This window comes from Trichoplusia ni, chromosome 2 (assembly GCF_003590095.1).
Source record: "Trichoplusia ni isolate ovarian cell line Hi5 chromosome 2, tn1, whole genome shotgun sequence".
NCBI classification, from domain to species: domain Eukaryota; kingdom Metazoa; phylum Arthropoda; class Insecta; order Lepidoptera; family Noctuidae; genus Trichoplusia; species Trichoplusia ni.
In genome coordinates, this window is record NC_039479.1 from 14,369,591 (window position 1) to 14,389,873 (window position 20,283).

General features: G+C 33.4%; 3 protein-coding genes across 5 annotated transcripts in view; 1 reads left to right on the forward strand and 2 right to left on the reverse strand.

Moving 5' to 3' along the window:
* Positions 1-538: 538 nt before the first annotated feature.
* On the reverse strand, positions 539-3,653 carry LOC113508330 (CCR4-NOT transcription complex subunit 7-like). Of its 3 annotated transcripts, none has more exons than XM_026891296.1 (7): positions 2,950-3,653; positions 2,684-2,793; positions 2,459-2,572; positions 2,258-2,385; positions 1,981-2,138; positions 1,769-1,909; positions 539-1,580 (listed from the first exon to the last, which is right to left on the reverse strand). In XM_026891296.1, exons 1-7 carry the CDS (start codon positions 3,058-3,060, stop codon positions 1,464-1,466), a joined length of 879 nt encoding a protein of 292 aa, XP_026747097.1. In that variant the 5' UTR covers positions 3,061-3,653; the 3' UTR covers positions 539-1,463. The 3 variants fall into 3 exon arrangements, with proteins under 3 accessions (XP_026747097.1, XP_026747098.1, XP_026747099.1); XM_026891297.1 differs by having other exon boundaries at positions 2,258-2,376; positions 2,950-3,647; XM_026891298.1 differs by lacking the exon at positions 2,459-2,572 and having other exon boundaries at positions 2,258-2,376; positions 2,950-3,647.
* A 423-nt stretch (positions 3,654-4,076) lies between these two features.
* Positions 4,077-7,037, reverse strand: LOC113508331 (CCR4-NOT transcription complex subunit 7-like). The gene is made up of 8 exons (XM_026891300.1): positions 6,664-7,037; positions 6,193-6,303; positions 5,962-6,071; positions 5,675-5,788; positions 5,476-5,594; positions 5,210-5,367; positions 4,929-5,069; positions 4,077-4,805 (listed from the first exon to the last, which is right to left on the reverse strand). Exons 2-8 carry the CDS (start codon positions 6,301-6,303, stop codon positions 4,689-4,691), a joined length of 870 nt encoding a protein of 289 aa, XP_026747101.1. The 5' UTR covers positions 6,664-7,037; the 3' UTR covers positions 4,077-4,688.
* Positions 7,038-10,901: 3,864 nt separating this feature from the next.
* LOC113508334 (serine/threonine-protein phosphatase rdgC) overlaps positions 10,902-20,283 on the forward strand; it is a 60,616-nt gene continuing 51,234 nt past the window's right edge. The window contains exon 1 of the mRNA XM_026891303.1: positions 10,902-11,210. The gene's annotated coding sequence lies outside the window, so the exon portion shown is untranslated. The remainder of the gene's footprint in view (positions 11,211-20,283) is intronic.

The following is a 20,283-nucleotide window of genomic DNA, read 5'->3' on the forward strand; positions in this document are numbered from 1 at the left end:
GCCAGGACAATCCTGGTCATATGGCCAAACAGACCAATTTGATTTTGAAAATTACCGATTTGAAAGAATCTTTTTGTATTAGATGCCCCATATTTTATTGAGAAAGGCTGTAGGACATAAATACCATCTCGCTTTACGGAGCAGAGCAGCTATGCATGCAGCAAATGTGTTTATCCTTATCTAAATAAATACGTTACTCGTTGGAAATAGCAAGTTTTGCAAGTTGCACTTTATATAATTTTATTTTAATGAATATCTTAGAAGATCTGTTCTGACACAACTCTACGTCGTCATTTTTGCGTCCATTTCAAGTGTAATATTTATATTTAGTGGATTAAAAAAATCTAACTTTTATATTCATCAGCATGCTTGCTGTCGTCAAAATCGAGGTGTTTCAATCTACTTTTTTTAAGATATTTAGTTCTTTGAAATATCGATACTAGCCAAAAATTATGCTCATACATTCATATCAATCCAACCCAATAATCTTTCGGGAACCTTGCTACGAAGGCGAAGGTGTTTAAATAAAAGAAATACACTATTTATCAATTTCTTTATTGTACGAAAATTTCATATACTAGTTTGGTGTCTTTGACTAGCCAGGGCTAAATGTCTTTGAACTGAAATATCCTGCTCAGACATCAGCAAACTATAACATAAAATCAAATAATAATAATATGAATCCAAGAACGTTTGTTTTAAATTATCACATAGTTTTTATAAGTTTAAAACAATTCTTATTTATTACTTACTCCTTTGTTATATTAAAAATATTCACTAAATGCAGTACTAGATAACTACACTAAACATGTCTTACTTGCTTTATAAGCTAATTATGGCGACATTATTTTTATTGCTTTTACTCTCATTACATTTACTATTTTTAGAGTAATGTCAAAGAGAATGTCTAGTATGATGAGATTCCAAAATAAGTAAACTGTACAAGTATATTCCTTTTACTAACAAACTATTAGTACAAGTACTTTAAATCTAAACTTAGATCATAAACTTCCGATTTTTTATTAATTTTATAAAAATATATGAACAGATCGTGGTCTTAGTAATCTAATGAATAAGTTGGAGATCTGATATTTTGGTCTGCGGGTACCGGCGGCGTGATAGTTCGAAAATGGAGAGAGTAAACCAAACAAACATTTTAGGTCCAACATAATAAAGTTAGAATATCACCAATCTGGCTTCTGCTTCCAAAAGTAATGGACATTCATATGGTAAGGCAAAAATACTGAGAAGATAGTTATTCCAAAAGAACACAGTAAGGAATATTTTACGAGCCTTACCAGTGTATAGGTGCCACACACAATATCACAGAACAATTACTATTTTCTATTTTTGCACATAATCAGGTACAAACATACAATGTTTTGCTTTAATCTCTCCATGAATTGAGACAATAACTTGGTAGTGTGCAGTTCTGTTACAGTGCTACACACATGTTTTCCTCATCAAGGTGAATTCCCATTTTCCATATTGTCTTGAAAGTTGTTAACATTGCTGGCAAATGGCGCTCCCAATCCATATAGATGTCCACTAGTGCTTTCAATATTACCATCAAAGAATATCTGAAAATACAAATAGAATTTGAACAAAACTGTATGACCTGTTTGTATTAAAATGGGTCTGTTGTCTTGCCTTATTTTTTAAGAGATATTTGTTGAAATGAAGAGGGGCAGGAAGCACTTTAATTTAACCTCAACCTGATATTCAGCAAAACAAATTGATTTTCCAATTAATAGAAAGGCAGACATACCTCCTTAATTTTAAAAAATGCCATTCCCGTTAAATGTGAATCTGATCCGGCTTGGTGCTGTGGTCCAACTCGACGCAGTTCCAATTGGTCAGCTACCTCTTGCAATCCACCTTTCAAGTTCTTACAAAGTTTCATCAAGTACTGAAAATAATAAACAATAGGATAGTGGATGACCATAATTCTATTCATAATACTATTTATATTCTACTTACTTTTACATCATAAACTGTTGGAAAATACAATCTTAGGCTTTCAAAGAAGTCATTTTCTTCTTGTGGCAGATTCTGATCTGTGAGGATTTTTAATAAGTATCCAAAGTCATAACCAGAATGGAAACTCAACCAATTGATGTTGTCTATGAGTACAATACCTGGAATTGACAAGGTGCAATATTTAGGAACAATGTTAGTAAGCTTGGATCTCGTACCAGTGGTTTTGCATATAGTAAAATTGTAGAAGTTTTTGTCTTATTGATTTAATTTTCATTACCTGAAGACATAAGCAGTTCAGCAAACTCTAGAGGTTCTATTCCATGCTCTTCATGCTCTCTGAATTGAAGTCCAGAATTTTGCAGCAGGTCAATTGAATCTTGTGCATACATATCTTCTCTAAGAGACATATGAAAAGAAATTAGCTTATCAATAAATATTGAAATCATGAACAAACTAAAACCATTATATAAATACTTACTGCAAATTGAACTTAAAATTAAATTGCCAAGTTGTACAGCCTGGTGGAGTTTTACCATTTTCATCCATAAATGTAAGACCTAACTGTATAATCCTTAATAGATCTACATTACATCTGGAAAGATGATTCTTGTAAGAGTAATGTAAAAAAAATAAAAGTGAACAAACAATAATTATAACTTATTTATTGATGCTTTATTTATGTTTCTTTTGTGTATACAGTTACCTCAAGAGCTGATACTGGTAGTCAGCTGTAGACCTGAATTCACCAATTGGTCTTGCTACAACTCCGGGGAACTCCGTGTCCATGGCCACCCAGTGAAATTTCTGGACTATCTGCAACCATATTAATGATATATGTCTTAATACTTTACAGATGAATAAAAAAACGAGAGTATTAGGACATAAGAATATCAACAAAACTACAACTTTTTCGAATCAACTAATTAGTGTAATATCATCAAGAATAGAAAAATTTAACTAAACATTTACCTGTCGAATAACATGGAACTCTTCATGAAGATTGTGATTCCAAACATTTTTAATAGAACAGTCATCTTTTACGGTACTTGCTAATATAGATCCAAAACTAGCTGCAGGCATTTGTACGTCGGAATTTATTTGAACGTCTCGTACCTATCAATATAAATGCCAAGTACGTAAACTTTTACAAATGTAATGAATATTTGAAGTGCTCCTTTTATGTCTGCTCTGTGCCGGATACCAAAGACAAACTGGGCTAGTCTTGTCTCACAGAACTTAAAAACCCGCGGATCGGAGCGCGACACCTTTTGTTTGTATTATCTATGCATCTATTTTGATCTCATCTTATTTAAATTATATATTGGTGCGAAATAAATTATGTGTTGGTTAATTATTTGTATTATCGGTTATTTTCACCCGAGTAGTTTCAGACATAGATTATGCACCAATAAATAGTTTCAGAGCCAACCGGAGTCTTTAATCAAAAGCTATAGCGTTTCTTAAATATATAATAATGCATCAGCGTCATGAATTATTGCACAGAGTAGTCCTTCTTGGAGTCCTGTACTCAGCCTAACCTACGCCATCTCTGTCGGCAAACTGACTGTCTGTCTGTAAAGGCAGGCAATAGTTTTTTTTTTAATTTTCCCAAATGATTTACTTCTGTTGCGTATATATGTATAAACAATAATAGTTAAAATAAAAACCTAGACATAGCAACAGTTGGTGCGGTCATAAATTTATTTGGTGACCAATTGTATGTTCCATTTATGTGTTTCTTTAGCCAATTGTACGGGAACCGTCAACCAAGTCTGACTCGCACTTAAAAATATAGTAAATATTTTAAAATTAAGTACCCATACTATAGTTACATCTGAACTTTTGAATGCCCAGTATGAAATTATGGGGTCTTTTATAGTCCGTGTGATGCTAAAACTATATTTAAAATAGTCTGAATTGAGAACCTTCTCATTTTGAAGTTGGTTAATTCTACAATAATAAATATACTACTTCATAGCCTACTTTGGTTATTACTTTACGTAGAATGGAACAGTATTGGTCTCAGTTGTACAAACATAGATGTAGATCTGTCTCGTTCTTAAAATTTATAGGTAATTTTGAGTAAAATGCATGAAGCAATTGTTACTTATTTAAAGTTTATTCAGCAAACTGGCTTATTAATAAAGATGTCTATTTTTAGCAACTATTTACCTAATTTTAATATTATCAGAGCAAGGGTCTTTGATCCATGATGTATGTAGTTTTTGAAATAAAACCTACACTTAAAAATTTTAAAATTAATTATATTTAAAATTACAAAAAAATACGAAATCTTAAGATAAATAGAATAGGATATAAAATAAATCGATAAAACCTTAGAGGAAATAATAGTCTTAAAGCTATAATTTATATAAAATATTAATATATCTAAGCAAAGAAATATTTGACATTATGTATTGTAATATCAACCTAAATTGTATAATTATAAAATATGGATGTAAGGAATTTGTCTACATAATATTTATGATCTAATTACTGGTTGTAAATTACATAAATTAATTTGTATATTTCAAATAGAACACTTGATGCAGGTTTATTCACAGAGGAGGTGGAGATGGTCACTTAAATAATGTCCAATTGTCACACATAATTGTAACACACTACACGGTGAAACATTATCTTCACTCTGAGATATGAAACACTTGAGGTTGTGGTGTTAGGCTTATAACATGCCCATTCTCTAAAGATCAAGAGGAGTTTCCGTTTTCTCCATTGTCTTGGAAATTGTTGACATTTACTGAGAAAGGTGCACCCAATCCATATAAATGTCCGCTTGAACTTTCGATGTTGTCATCAAAGAATATCTGTCAACAAATAATAAATTATTTCATGCTTTCAAAAATCATCTTACTAGAACCAGTGGTTTAGAATTAATGCATTTTGAATAAAAGCATTTTAGTAATATTCTATGTAAAAATTATAATTACCTCTTTTATTTTGAAGAAGGCCATTCCGGTGAGATGTGAATCAGAGCCAGCTTGGTGCTGGGGTCCAACCCGGCGCAACTCTAACTGATCAGCCACCTCCTGAAGGCCACCCTTTAAGTTTTTGCATAACTTCATTAAGTACTGAAATAAAGAGACCACGAAAATAAAATATAATGCATGCTTAAATAATATAAATGTATGAAAGAATAAAGAAAAAAAACATTGGGATGGTTTAATAAAAACAAAAGTTTTAAAGTAACCAATAGACGAAAGAAACTCACCTTTACATCATACACTGTAGGAAAGTATAATCTTAAGCTCTCAAAAAAATCATTTTCATCTTGTGGTAAGTTTTGGTCTGTGAGCAACTTAAGAAGGTAGCCAAAATCATAACCAGAATGAAAACTGAGCCATTTAATGTTATCCATAAGGACAAGACCTGTAACATAAATAAGATATAAGGATATTTATTAACCCATATATTACAATACATAGTATTCTATCTTTATTTCCATTTAAACATTCGTTAAAGTAGCATCAAACATACCAGACGACATCAACAATTCTGCAAATTCAAGAGGTTCAATGCCATCCTCTTCATGTTTTCTGAATTGTAAACCAGAATTTTGCAGTAAATCTATTGAATCTTGTGCATACATATCTTCCCTGGAATTAAATAAATATGTTAGCAGGTTTGTTAAGATTGATGTGTTTAAATTAATTTTGATGTGATCTTGTATACTCACTGTAAATTGAATTTGAAGTTGAATTGCCATGTTGTGTAGCCAGGTGGAGTTTTACCATTTTCATCCATAAATGTGAGGCCCAACTGAATTATTCTTAAGAGATCAACATTACATCTGTAAGATTCCAAAGTTATATTAAGAATTTAAATCATTTTTGTTTTATATTTGTAAATATTACATTCAATGATTAGAAATCTTAATCAATGTGTCAATAAATAACAAAACTATTAGTAACAGCTTAATTAAACATTAAATTGTTAATTTTTGATAAGAACTTATTAGGTCACCTTAACAGTTGATACTGGTAGTCAGCAGTTGATCTGAATTCTCCAATAGGGCGAGCTACAACTCCAGGAAACTCTGTGTCCATTGCAACCCAGTGATATTTTTGTACAACCTTAAACACATTAAATTGAAGGAAAGCTTATGGTTATGTTTAACTAGCAAAACATTCAAGAGAAGTTAGAATTTAGTTCTTATTTGAATATTGTAAGTTACAAAAAAAGTAATGTAATTACTTGTCTTATTATCTGAAACTCTTCATGTAGATTGTGATTCCATACATCCTTTATACCACAGTCACCAGTTCCTGGAAGCTGAGATATTGATCCAAAACTAGCTGCTGGCATCTGCACATAAATAAGACCATGAACAATATGTGACACAAATAGAAATGAATGATTAACTTACAACTATAAAACCTGTTTTGTATTGATCATAAATCTCTAGTATTTAGAAATTATACAGCAAAACATTTAGTTTTAGGAGTAGCAAGGTTGGCATCATAATTTAGGACTTGGCTAGAACAAATGTTTCGTAACACAAGTGTAATTGTCGTCTCGTATAACAAGGCAGTCCACTTAGAGAAAAAGCTGATAATTCTTCACAATTCCAACACATACATATTGTTAACAGTTTACTGTTTCGATGTTATTGTTAGTTGCATTTTATTATGGTCAATGTTTAGTTGTATATGTAAACAAACAAACCTTGTATCGGTTATCTGCTTCCAGATGGGCAGAATCTTCAGTTTTTTTCGACGCCGTGGTTTACGATTTGATGAGATCTTCGAAAAATTGAGCGCCAGCGCTTTAGTATAAAAATGCTTGTTGATGTTTATAGGTTACACTTGGTTTCTATGAACATCTTCTGTCGTCAAGCAAGTTGTCAACTATCAGGGATTGCAGAAGGTCACCTGATTCCTGGATTTTGTAACTGTACTTTGTTCGCTAGTAGTATTTGTTACAAAATTGTAAAGTCTACTAATCTATGGAAACAAAAAATATGAATGGTTTCCAGCGAAACGCAAACTCGCAGAGCAACGCAAACCATTTTAATGTTTTTTTCGTGGAAGAAGTTGATAACTAGGCTTTTTGCCTCTTGGTTGACAAAGCTCAGTATTGCTATACGAAAATTTAATTTATTTTCGACTTTTTGGTAGTTTTAATATTCTTACCGTGGCATTTATTTAATTCCCAAAAATATAAAATCCCACGATTAGGTACTTGTTTGAATGATTTTGAACAATATAAACTTTATTACTTATATAGTTAAAATTTTATTACGAGTTATCTGCTTTATTTATATATCAGTTTTAAACTTTTTGTAGTTTTTCTTTTGCTGGTTGTCCATTTGCCGTTCAATTTTGCATTTTCTGTCACATGTTATATATTATTTTTTAAGACAGTGGTTTCATACAGGAATATGTACCAACTGGTTTAAATTATATATTTTAGATCCCCGCATGCACCTTGAACGGTTCATTTGGTTATCTTTCTGTAGCTAAGTACCACTTCTTAAACATTGGACTTTTATGTTAATGAAATTAAAATGCAGGCAGGGAGAAGCACTTATCACTTCCTACATTTTAGGGTTCCGTACACGGACCGTCTGTAACTTCGTATCGGTAGACAGTTGAAATTTTCACAGATGATATTTTTCTGTTCCTGTTGAAACTATTTTAGAAGAATCTACGTTTTAGGTCATAAAGAAGGAATCCAAACTGTAAGATATATCAGATCTTAGAGGCTAAATCTACTTACTACGCCATTCTTAGATGCAGCACTGTTATGTACAGTCAGTACTGTAATGTACAGTGCTGCTCCTAAGAATCCTTCACACAAAAAAACAGGTTTAAAAAGTTAATCCATATCTACATAATCTGACATATTATAATGATGATATGAATTTAAAATTTTCATCTGGATTAATTCATTGGGGCCACTAGGCTACAGTGAGCTTTTTATCTAGAATCTAAAATTCCAGTCCCTACGATCCCTTGTCAACCCAACTGACGTTGTTATTATACGGTCAGCGGTCTCCGTTATCCATTAAGCTATTGAACGTGTACATTACGTCGGGTTTCCTCTCTGACCCTTGGTCAAGGGCTCAAGGCCCTGCCCCGATCCCGTCTTAAACAGGCCTAAATAATCAAAATCAGATCCAGTCATGACGCCTTCAAGCGTGAGCCATCTTAGGTCAGGGGTTAAGCTTATTGTGGTTTGGGGTCTTGCAGTCGAGTGCGTGGCTAAATGGTAGACCATAATTGTTATCTTTTCTTTTGGGAAACATATTTAAATTATTTTAAACGTATACATTTTTTGTAGTCTTTAGCACACAATGTTATTCTTATTAAGCATCCACTCAACTGATTATATTGTGTGTTATTTTGTTGTGAGTTTTACGTGAAATGAATTTAAAGAGATTTTTTTTGAATTTGGAGCTATTTATTATATTAGCTGGTCTTTTTAGGGTTCTGTACGTCTGAATACAAAAACGGAACCCTTATAGGATAACTCGTGTGTCTGTCCGTCCGACGCTTACAGTCAATTATCTCCGAATCTATTAAACCGATTAAGTTGAAATTTGGTACACATATCAATTCCTGTGACCCAAACACAGAGGTGTGACGTGAGCAGATGAAATCTGTATATGGGGGTCATTTTTGGGGGGGAGGGGAAAATTAAAAAAAGAAATTCTGAAAACTGCATCGTGTGGCATATCAAATGAAATGTCTTGTTGAGAAGATCTTAAATGTATTTTTTTGTAATTTTAAAATAAATAGTTTCCAAGTTATTCAAGAAAATAGACGAAAATTGACCATTCCCCCCCCCCCCCGTTATCTCCGAAACTACTGAACCTAAAATTTTGAAAAAAATACAGATATTAGTTTTCTCCTTATAGATTATAGGAAAACCTATAAGAAGTCATTGATATTAAAATAACATGGTAAATCACTCAATTTTGTGCGTACCAACTTACATTTGCAGGTGGTATGTGTGGGAGAACGTATTTTTTAACTCCAAAAACATGATAGGTAACATCGTACGGAACCCTCTTCACGCGAGATCAACTCGCACTTGTCCCCTTTTTCAAATTAATATGCACTTCCCAATGTTTTCATGTCAAGTCACTCGGACCTCATCGTTAGATAAGTTCCTATAAAGCTACTCTAGATTTACTATTAAGAAATAAATACTTAAGTACTACTCATTTGAAAGTCGCAATATCCGACCTATAAATAAATAGTTAGCGCTGAAAGGCCAGGATATTATAAAACTCTTCGAGGATATTGTATAACTTTTCCTTAATTACTTTCAATCCGATATTATTGAAGTTGTTTTATTAGATATTAGTCGGATAGGGAAAGCCACAAGGTATTAAACTGCTAACTTCACACTCCCTCGGACTAATTGGTGAAGGGTTCTCTACGAGTCACGGCTTGATTTCATGAATTAATTATGGAATCTTTTAATTTGCGGAATATTAAATTGGTTGTCGGAAAACTTTTCACGGTTTCAGCGTACAAAGTGAAAAAGTTATTCTGTCGAGGAAAGGCGTTTTTATTTTAATACTCCGGGAAAGTCGCGAATTTGTTATGTTCATATTATTAGGTAGGTTTAAATTATTTTCTTATGAAGTTTATCAATAGTCAAAAGAGTTTTCCCATTCATCTGGCAAAAAAAGTTATTTTCAAGCCTTTTGTTTTGGAGCTCATCTAAAGTTATTATATACACAGCAGAAAAAGGCAATTTATAAAAAAAATATATTAGATAGTGAAACTTATGGAACAAAATATTGCTACTTGAATGAGCAATGAGCAAATTTCCAATTTAAGGTTGATGCCATATTGCCAACCGCGAATCTATAGCTCATTTCCAAAAGTTTTCAGAAAAAACCTCATAAATTTTACTATCTTCTTAACGGGTTCATTGTTGAAGTAATGGTACGCAGAGTTTCTTCATCAATACCTAGGCACATATCTTTACATAAATGGCATTCAACCTTGAAGTTACGATGACATATTTAATAATAGTCATTAGTATTGATATTACTATAACGTGAACCCTTTTCAGACCATCCTACGCATTACAAAGCATACATGTATTAATCACTCGAATAGGTACACGTACGACCTATGGCCTTGAACAATGTGTATCTCACTTATTTCCGCAGGACAATTACCGAGATTTTCAAGTTTTATTAACAGAAAGTTGTTTTATAAGTTTTCCCAACTTGGTTTTGACGCAACATTCCAAATACTGCACAAGATTTGTTGACGTAAACAGGATAATTTTGGTATCCGCTTACTATGTTGTTTGTTTTAACAGCATCGTTGGTCCCCTAGCACATTTAAATGTATTTGCATCCTACAAAAAGCGGTATCTTTAAACCCACGAAATTTTAGCCCTACCTGCAACGCATACCTACCTGTTTTCTCTCGTATTTCATAAACAGTTAAATCAAATTTCAGCAGGATATGCGGTAAGAACCGCGGATATAAGAAAACTTCTAGCACTGGTCGTAAAAAGATTAATTGTAAAAATATAATAACTTTATCATGTGTTTTAGCCTAACAGGAAAATACAGTAGGCTACTGTTTTTCCTCAATTATATATTTTATCTTTTCAGTAAAATGCCATTTGGACGCGTCAGCTAACGACTTTATGATGACATACATAGATCAATCCTGATGTAGGCAATTGATAAAGTACTGACCTATCTTCATTTAAAGAAAAAGCATTTGTGTGAGCCATGAATGCTTGTCCTGTCTGGATATCTTTGTGCATGTAAATTGAATGTTTGTATAAAACCCCCGCGACACAAGCATCAAAACTCCTTAAAGTGGGAGTCGTTTTGAATTAAAAAAGAAAACAATCGATACATTGTTACAATTTATCTCGTTGACTGATAATTGTACGATAGTCGTGCTAGAATACTGGATAGCATTTCAGACGGTGGCTGGCTGAAAACGGTGCAAGTATGCTACGCAGTGCATCAACGATGAAATGCCTAAAGAGCCGGCCTGCCTGCCGGTTGCTCGCTGTGCCAGTCGTATGCGAACTCCCGCGAGGGTAGGTCGTTTCAGCATCGCCTCACGCCGCGACGGCGATAGTCGCCCGACAACTTTATTGTATTATCGCGTCAGTCGTAACTTTTTTCTTAAGATGTGATTTTTTTGTGGACTGTTTTATTCTCGTATCGCGGTGATTTATTTGAATTATTTGTAGCCGTTTTGCAACGGGTTTTTTAGAAGGTAAGTTGTAAAAACGTCATGTTTTTTATAATTATGTTTTAATGCTCTATTTTTGAAAATAACAATTAGATTAAAAATTAATACATAACGCAAAAATAATCATCCAGAGACATTATTATGAGGATAGTATTTTTGTTCCAATAACTATTAATTTAACAGTAAACTATATTAATGTTCAATATCTTTGTGTTCTGATTATAATAAATGGAGTATAATCGTATTATTTAAAGTCTACGTAAACTACGTAGCAAAAAAACATTCGTAGCACTGTCTGCCTTAAATCCGTAGTTAAAGATCTACGTACGTTGCGTGGGAGTTGTAGCAGATCGAGTAGCGCTTTTCTGAGAATTAAGAATCATTTTTTAGGAATGGCACGTGTGATATTGTATTGTCATGAATTCAACGGTAAATATATTCAGAGCAAATTTTTGATTGTGTGATAAAGTCAGCATTTACAACGGATAGAGAGAGAGATTTTCATCAACTCGACCCACGCAAACAGTTGCATGATACACAAATTAGTACGGCAACTGCTGGCAACGAAGGTTTTTAAACTATTTAAAAAGGTTGTTTCTTTCTTCGTTTAAAAAAAAATACTTATGTCTGTGTGTGTGGAAATAATATATATGAGGGTACTTAGCTATCTAGCCCATATATATATAATATTTTCAAGCATTCTCCGTGATTTACTTACTCCAAAACACTTTAGTAGAGAATCAAGTATTACCACCAAATTACTCGCAACTCGCGTAGCAACCTCATACCAACATTACAATAAGGACATTAATTTCACCACGCTCTCATGGGTTTCTGACTATGTGATGAAATATTTTTTAATTCGGTTGACTGCTTACAAAAATTCTTCGAAGATTGCAATCTATAATAAAATTAGCTTAAATTATACATACCCGAGGTAACCGATAATAGAGTTAGGATCGATTCTATCATTAATCTGAAAGGTGTTAAGAATTTTTCCTTCTTTCTGCTGAAAAAATGTTGAAGTGCCTAACGAAGGGCCGCCCACAGGCAGTATTGCTGGTCCTCCACTTTTTATCAGTTTAAATAGATCTCGCAGCAGGTGATCTCACAAACACCATAAATGCTTATCTTATATTACGCTGTGGGAAATTTACTTTTTAAATCTAGTCAGCAAGTGTTAGGACTTCTTACAATAGCTTTCAACCCGGAGGATATTAAAATAAGTAAAGAATTAAGTTAATACTATGATAATTTGCGTTACTACTTAAAGCTGGTAACTCTTACCGCTGAAACTATCTGAAGATACGGATAACTTCGGACTAGTTTTAGGCTTTAACTGAGAACTCTTGAGGTCGAGTCGAGAAATCGTGGGTTCAAAGTTCATGATGAGAAGGGCAATTAGTATATTTTTTATGAGTAAAGGCATCATACTGTAAATAAATACGACTTAATCCTATCATCTGCAAAGTCTATACATAACCTTTAGCACATCTAGAATTATTCAATAGCTACCTTTGTTTTTCGTAGGTACATGAGTCAGCAGTCAGCACGTATGTAGTATTTGACGTGGTACCTATTTTATTTGTTTTGTCCTACATGATATGTAAAATTTCAAAGGATGTGGTCGGCGGTTTCCTTTTAGGGCCGAGTTTAGAGTCAGTATAATTAAATATATTATATTCGTACCCAAAAGTTTGTAGTTATGTTTAACAGGATAATTCACATTTGTGACCATAAAACGTAAAATAGAGTGGTAATCATTATTATTTATAAAATAACCGTTTTTAATGTTACGTGGGCTGATTGAGAATTTCGATAAGTGATTTCGTCAGCTCCCGATAAAGGAGAGAGTCCTTTACCGCGAGATATTTTTGGTTCCGAAACTAGTCGGACAATCCCGATACATACGCGTGAGTAAACCGTTATTAAATAAATTATTATGAATCCGTGTCACGAAAGTTATTATTACAACATGAGTTATTCTTCATTATTGTAAGCCAATTAGGGCTTGCAATTGTATGTGCAGTAAAGGGTGTGGTTTAGAAATGTACATTTAAAGTGACGAAATTATAAACAAATTATGAGAGTCTTGGTTTATTTAGGAGCAGGATTATATAGTTTGAGTTAGCTTTAAAAAACAAAGACGCTTTTTAAATACTTTGTTACCCGTGTTGTACCTACGAGAATGTTTTGTAAACAATAAATTAATAAAATTAACGAGGTAAATCTTTCGTTTCCTAAAATATCACTTGCTTGCTACATACAGACGGATCAATTACGTCGTTAAACCAATAAATTGAAACAGAGTGATTTAGTTTCCATAATTTAGTACCTTTCTTCTTATAAACTACTTAAAAAATCTATAAATCCCCTCTGGTATGCAAATGTATTGGTTTAATCTCATTCGCTCGCTCCAATCGTTTACAAAGTGATTGATTACCAGTCTATAGATACTTATTGAGATTTTATTGGTCGAAACTTTGGCTCTCAACAAATTTCAAGAAACAAAAAGATTTTGAACGAGAACGCTTTGTAAGTTTGATTTGCTTCACGATTTGCGACATCACGACGTAAAGCTCTGCAGTTGTAAAACCAAGATGGCATTCTACGAGGCGCATGGAGGTGTTTCTATTATATTACAAGTAAATGTAACTGCTTCAGGAAATAGTAGTAGCTCCCCTAGTATATTATTCAATTACCCATGAAACAACCACGTTATACTTGCAATATCTCGTCAATTACAAATTTCTAACTAGCTTAGTGATTCCATTGAACGTAATGTTCTCCGTAGTTAAACAACGCTAGTTTGGTTCTCAGTGCGAAATCTCGTTAGCACATTGATGAGGCTGTCTTCTGGCAGTCGATTGTAGTTTGCTAGTGACACTGACATCGATACGAAATTACGACAGGATCATTTTCTGCTACATGATGTTGCTCCGTTGTTGGTTTTCTGAACTGATAGAATATAGAGTACACTAATATTGATCTGATATTCCCAACTAAAGGAAAATAATACCTAATACAAAGGTCGTTTAGTGATCAACGACTACTCTCTATTGCAGTTTCGTCTCGTTTCGATCTGCTATTCTGCCAGTCCTGACCACTAAATGAATATTTAATGTAAATCTTCGGTAGCGTACAACAGAAGTTTTTTTCAATTTTACAAACTTTAAATTACTGTAGTTGCTCAAATAGTAAAGTAAAAGCATCTGCGGTGAGCTCGAAGTAAGTAGGAAGGTTGTAAAACAGCAAAAGTCAAGTTTCACAGCGGTAGATGAACAAAATGGGGCGTAAACTTCTCAACAAGAACTGAAGATTTTATAGTATTCAAGACGACCGCAGCGCGCTCCTGTAAGCCCCTTGAGAGTGGTTCCGAAGTACGTACGCCAATACTAGGAGTGATGATGGAAGATATTAGCGGCTCTCTACAATATTTAGACGACTCTTAAAAAGCTAAGAGCCGCTGGTGTTTAGAAAATGTCACTGACATATTTTTCTCACGTTGTCAACAGCTAATTTGTCTTTACGATCGGGGGAACAAAAAAACTAGGTACAACAGCTGAAAATCATTACGAATTTAATATAAAATCATGGAAACAGTTTTCCTTTGCAGAAATACTATAATATGATAGATCTTTGTTTAGTCTTTCAGCGCGATTCGTAAATGATTATTTACAGAATAGACAGACGGATAATTTTGTACCATGACCAAACGATTTTAGACACGACGTCCAATGAAAACATACATATAAATGTTACTTTTGCTAAGAATCTGGGAATGAAAATATTATTGTGTTAGTGCTCAGTCATTGATGTCTTGATATTTACGAATACTTACATCAAAATTACTGGATGCAACATTTCATCTCATCATAATTATTTTTAGATGAAGTAAGAAATCCAGTTATAAGAATACGTGACTCTCTTTACTACTAGTTTTGATTTAGGTCTTTAAAATTGTGTTCTAAAGTATCACTTACATTCTCTGTTCTAAGTACAATTCATATTTTGGGACACTATGTTAGAGATATGTGTATTGCTCTTAGGATGAAAGATGAAGCCCGCGAAGGATTAAATATCGTGAGGTGATGACCTGATTAATGAGGTGGCTCTGTACTCTGATTACGATAAAAAATCAACTTAGAAGTTGATTTATTTTGCACTAGTGCACGTAAAATTAGAAATATCCTTAACAAGGAATACTTTTGTGGCATATAATTGAGTAATTGTTTAATTAATATGGCTAATTAACGTAATTAACTTCTTGCATGTAATATACAATATTTTCTTCTTTTTTTTATGTATTTCAATTAACTAGATGGAGTGAGATCACAACGTAAATTGTAACTGGCTAATGTAAATGTGGAAGCTTGTTATTAGCAATTGTCACAACCTATATGTGTTACTTACAGTTTTTTTTTATTTGTCTGTAAGCTTTCTGTAAAACGAAATAAATAAATAAATAAAATTCTTTAAAGGGTAACCTTGATATCCATACTGCATTTTTTCAGAAATTTCATTGGTTCCTGACGCATGATTGACTTATTTACGTGCATTTACGTACTCTTCACCTTATATTTAGCAATTTAAATAAAACGAACGAAAATATTTATTCTACAATTTTTATGTCTTCCTAAGCTAGAATTTGAAAGATCAAAACATGCAATGTATATTGCATGTATTTTCCGCTGGTAGATGGTTTTTTTGTTTTGATTTAAAAATGTGTGTCGTCGACGAACAAATTACATAAGCGATTTTAATGTATAATATATTATATAAGCAAGTATCTGTACTTAAAAAGACATAGTCTAAAATAATTGACAAAAGTAATAAAAGGATACTTCATATACTAGACTAGACAAACACAGTAGCACACTTCTGCCAAGCTCTGTTATAAACCGTGGTTATGAAGATTTGGCGAAATAAAATATTTTATGGAGCTTCTTATGATTCCAGACATGACAAGGAGGTGACATTAATAATAATACCTGTCAGAATTTCATGCGCTTTCCTAACAATATGACAAATTTCTGATCGTTTGTTTAGCTTATCGCAGAAGTACGGTAAACAACATTAATAAAGCTATTTCACAGTGTAAGCACAACCTACATAGTTATTCTCAAAACAACCTTGTAAGAAACTATAAAAAAATTAAATTATGGCTGCAATAACTGAGCTATTTTATTTTTACCTTTACCGTTAACACGTGCTGATTTATAAAATAAGGGTAATATTATTGTAATAATCAGCAGGTATAAGGAAACTCTGAAAATGGGGAGAAAATCTACCCGATTTAGCAAACAAACTTCGAAATTGTTGACTTAGTAATGTAGATTGAATATCGCGTAGCAAGCTTTGCGACTAGTGGCTTGATAAATGGTGTAAATATTCAGATGTTTTGACAAGACAATGGACATCGGGCTACAATAACGGGGGGTATCGAGGAAGGACGTCGATGACATTGCGACAGAGTATTCACTTCATCCTCACTCGTTGGCGTTTTCAAGGTTATATTATAGGATATTTTCGCCTACTAATATTTATCATGTAGGAGCGCAAAGGTGACTTTATTCGATTGTTTTCAACGCATGTTTGTGTACGTCTAGACAAAGTAATTAATAGCCTCACGTTATACAAGTATTTATAACAGTTGCCATTCAAATCCCATTGTTATTGACCTAGAAGCTTTTAGAAAACTTCGTTAATTAATTACCTAATACTTTTGAATAGATGACAAATTCTATACCCAGGCATTTATTTAATGTTTGTGAAGAACATTAGGCGAAATTGTAATTTTAAGGACTTCTTAAAGTTGTTTTAACTTATCACCTCAAAGATTTATAAAAGTGCAATTTAAATGATTTATTACTTGGTTGATACTTGTGGTCGTTAATGTTACTTCGACTTCAACTATATATTTCATTTTTAAGAGAAAAAACCAGTGAGTGCTTGTATTTTTTCTTTGTGCACAATAATGTTTGGATCGAAAGCTTTTACTTCATTATTCACTTAATAAGAGAAGAATGGAAAATAAGTACTGAGCAGATGCTAGACTAAGTAGATTTGTAAAAGTCTTATGAAAATAATCAACTAAATGAGGGTTTTTAGATGTATACGTATGTTCTGTTCGTAGAAAAACTTTAGTCTGAAAAAGATAGATCTGTAACTTGTTCCTCTGGTCAGGAAAGTTTAGTTTGCACCAAAGAGAATTGGAAACTAAACAAGCTTAGTACGATATGGATGTTCGCTACGAATACATCCGTAAAAAAATATAGTTCGTCGAGGGCGAGAGTTTCCTTTGAGATATAAACGTGCCTACTTCGTTACCAGCTTTTATAGTTGGAGCGCCGCCAAGTATCCCGAAATGATTTACTGGTGATTGAATGGTGGTCTTGTCAATATACTTATAATTTAATCATAAATATTTTGAATCGGTTCAATATGATTATTTTCGTTATAATTCTGGCCGGGATTTTGTTTTCGGCCTTTATTTCTGTTCGCATTTTCCGCGCTTCGTATTTCGGATGGTGTATTACAGCCAAAGTTTTATACTTATTGTGTGTCTAGCGTATCGTTGGAACTAATCTGCGTAAAAGGGCCGGTTGTTTGTTCACATCATGTATATTATGTAGGTGTGTATTTGTCAACCTGTTCGATATCGTTGGGGACTGTTTAGTTGTTTAGTGTTGACGACATGTTGCCTTGTTAGTGTCGCCCATTACTGACGTCCGCCTCTGTGCGATTGACACGTACTGATTTCTAAGGCTTTGATACTTCAGTTTGTTTACAATAGTTTAAGATAGTTGAATACACGGTTTGAGACATATCCAAATACTACAAATAACTCAAATCTTATTGAATAAGACGAACTTATAAGCATAAGTTCATTTTTATTAATATGTAGAGAATAAGTGGCCCAGGATAGATAATCGAGAAAGGCCTTGAGGGAGGCCTTTGTCCAATAGTGGGACACAGAGAACTAAATAAAAATAATAAGAACAAATCATTGACTGTATAATTCCGAGTTCCCATTCCTAGTTGTTTTTGTAATACATATAGTTGCAATAAACCACTCCAAATTAAAAATGTGCATTCACATTCAGTACACGCATTAAGGGCATTCGATCTCTTCTGAAGGCTGTTAAAATACTAATAGAAACGAACACTTTCATTTGTTTCCATCGTCTCGAATGTCTAAACGCCTCTGTTTTTTATCTATGTAACAGGAATTGTCTTTAAAATTGGATTATCTCCTCACGGCCGGCAATAAATAAGTCATTATAAACATTACGGTGCCTGTATAACTTTATAACATTTTATAATTTTGTTTGTTTGAGTATAAACGGTTTAATGACCTAATTTATTGTGGCTCTAGTTATTTATGTTATTTTCTGTAGCTGTCTTTGTAACAGAGTTGTCATTAAGTTTCATTTCCCGGTTGGGAGATTCTCATAAACTTTTTCGCTACCAATTATCAGTGGCCAGCTGCGCCAGGGCTTAATGTCAATAAACAAGTCCTTTAAGATTCCGTACAAAAACCAGGCTATATACCTCAAGAACTGAGAAAACTAGACAGTTATAGCGCAAAAGATATAGAGCCTACAGATCAACGTTAAACAACAATTATTGCGGTCATAAATGTATTGGTTTGTAAAAAAAAAATGTTTTTCTTTATCCGAACCCTCAGAGTGCAACTCGTATTTGACTGATTTTATTACATAAATCTATTGAAACAGAAATCTCTTCGCGGTATTGCTTGTGTAGAAAATAAAACTTATAACTGTTAGTTTAAACTTCGAAACCATATTTCAGACAAGGTTTCGAGTTTAATAGCAGTAGTAACGCGGAGGATTGCATAAAATGGGAGTGTGTCTGACATGTGCACTAACGGTTGTGGAGAGCTTGTGCTAATCAATAGCGGTACGTGACTCCTCCGATAATTTGTCCCATTTCTTCTCGAGACGACGATTCCAGGTCGTTTATGTCGACAGTTGTTTGTGCGGCGATGAAAATTCTTGAAATGTTTTTTAGTACTTCCACTAGTACACGTACTTGGGAAAGTTGTTAAGAACTTTTAGATCATATACTTTGGAAACGAAGCTTTTTCTCCTATTTTGATCTATCAATTTTTTTTTATACATTCATATTTTATTTGTTTTCATAAAAAAATTACTGGGTATGGTGAAAATATGCTTGATGCTTAAAAAAGAGAAATTAATTCGCTGAAATAATTTAACCGACACTTAATAAATTTCTGTGAAACATAAAACCAATTACGTGTATCAATAAAACATTCATTGAAAGTTCTTGTTCAGTATGAAATTCTCAGTGCTGCGTTAAATGTTCCCTGAAAGCCAATATACACTCAGTATCTTGAACATTTCCAAACCTTTACATAAATTATCGCGATACTGTATGGTTTGCGGTGTTACTATCTATTAGTACCAAATTGGCTGATATACATATTGGCATGCAGATAACACACCACTGTGCACTGTAGTTGTACCTACCTATCCAAAAACTAACTTCGAATTTTTATTTTTATTCTTGTCAAGTTATAGGACCTTTTTTTTCAAGTCCGCTATGTAAAACAGTATTGTGAATGTCAAGCCATACAATATTACGATCATAATAACATTGTTAGTTTACAAACTTCAACTTGTTTCAGGATCGTCTATCATAGTAGGAACCTCGAAACTTTTACTTCCTTTCTGTTGGGTATGAAGATTAAATTAAAACTTTCTGAAGGTTTTATTAGGTATGTGGTGTAGGTAGCGTGTAGGCGACATCCGACGGGATCACGTTGTCCCAGTACTCGGACACAGTATCCTTGGCTATTGTCCCCGTGCCCTCAAACCAATCGACACAGACCCCGGCTTAAGTCGGGCACAACTTTATGTCAACAGGATTACAGTGTAAACGACATCGTTCGCCTTGTTTGTGGGAGCTCGGTCCCTTTCGAACGTCGAACATTGTCCTCACTGAAATGAAACGTCGTTAAAAACCATTGCGAAGGGACCGCATAACTGCGCCTCAGTATTATCTAATGCCATCGGCGCAACCTATTTCTACGCGGGTCCATACATTGTTCTGC

Bases quoted from the DNA above. Each gene is read 5' to 3' on its own strand.
- LOC113508330 (XM_026891296.1), bottom strand. From the start codon at position 3,060: ATGCCTGCAGCTAGTTTTGGATCTATATTAGCAAGTACCGTAAAAGAT. The intron at 2,139-2,257 runs GTAATGAAAATT...TGTCAATTCCAG, and splicing joins TGAACTGCTTATGTCTTCAG to GTATTGTACTCATAGACAAC. The intron at 1,910-1,980 runs GTAAGTAGAATA...TATTATTTTCAG, and splicing joins CAACAGTTTATGATGTAAAA to TACTTGATGAAACTTTGTAA.
- LOC113508331 (XM_026891300.1), bottom strand. From the start codon at position 6,303: ATGCCAGCAGCTAGTTTTGGATCAATATCTCAGCTTCCAGGAACTGGT. The intron at 5,368-5,475 runs GTATGTTTGATG...TTTATGTTACAG, and splicing joins AGAATTGTTGATGTCGTCTG to GTCTTGTCCTTATGGATAAC. The intron at 4,806-4,928 runs GTAATTATAATT...ATTTGTTGACAG, and splicing joins CCTTCTTCAAAATAAAAGAG to ATATTCTTTGATGACAACAT.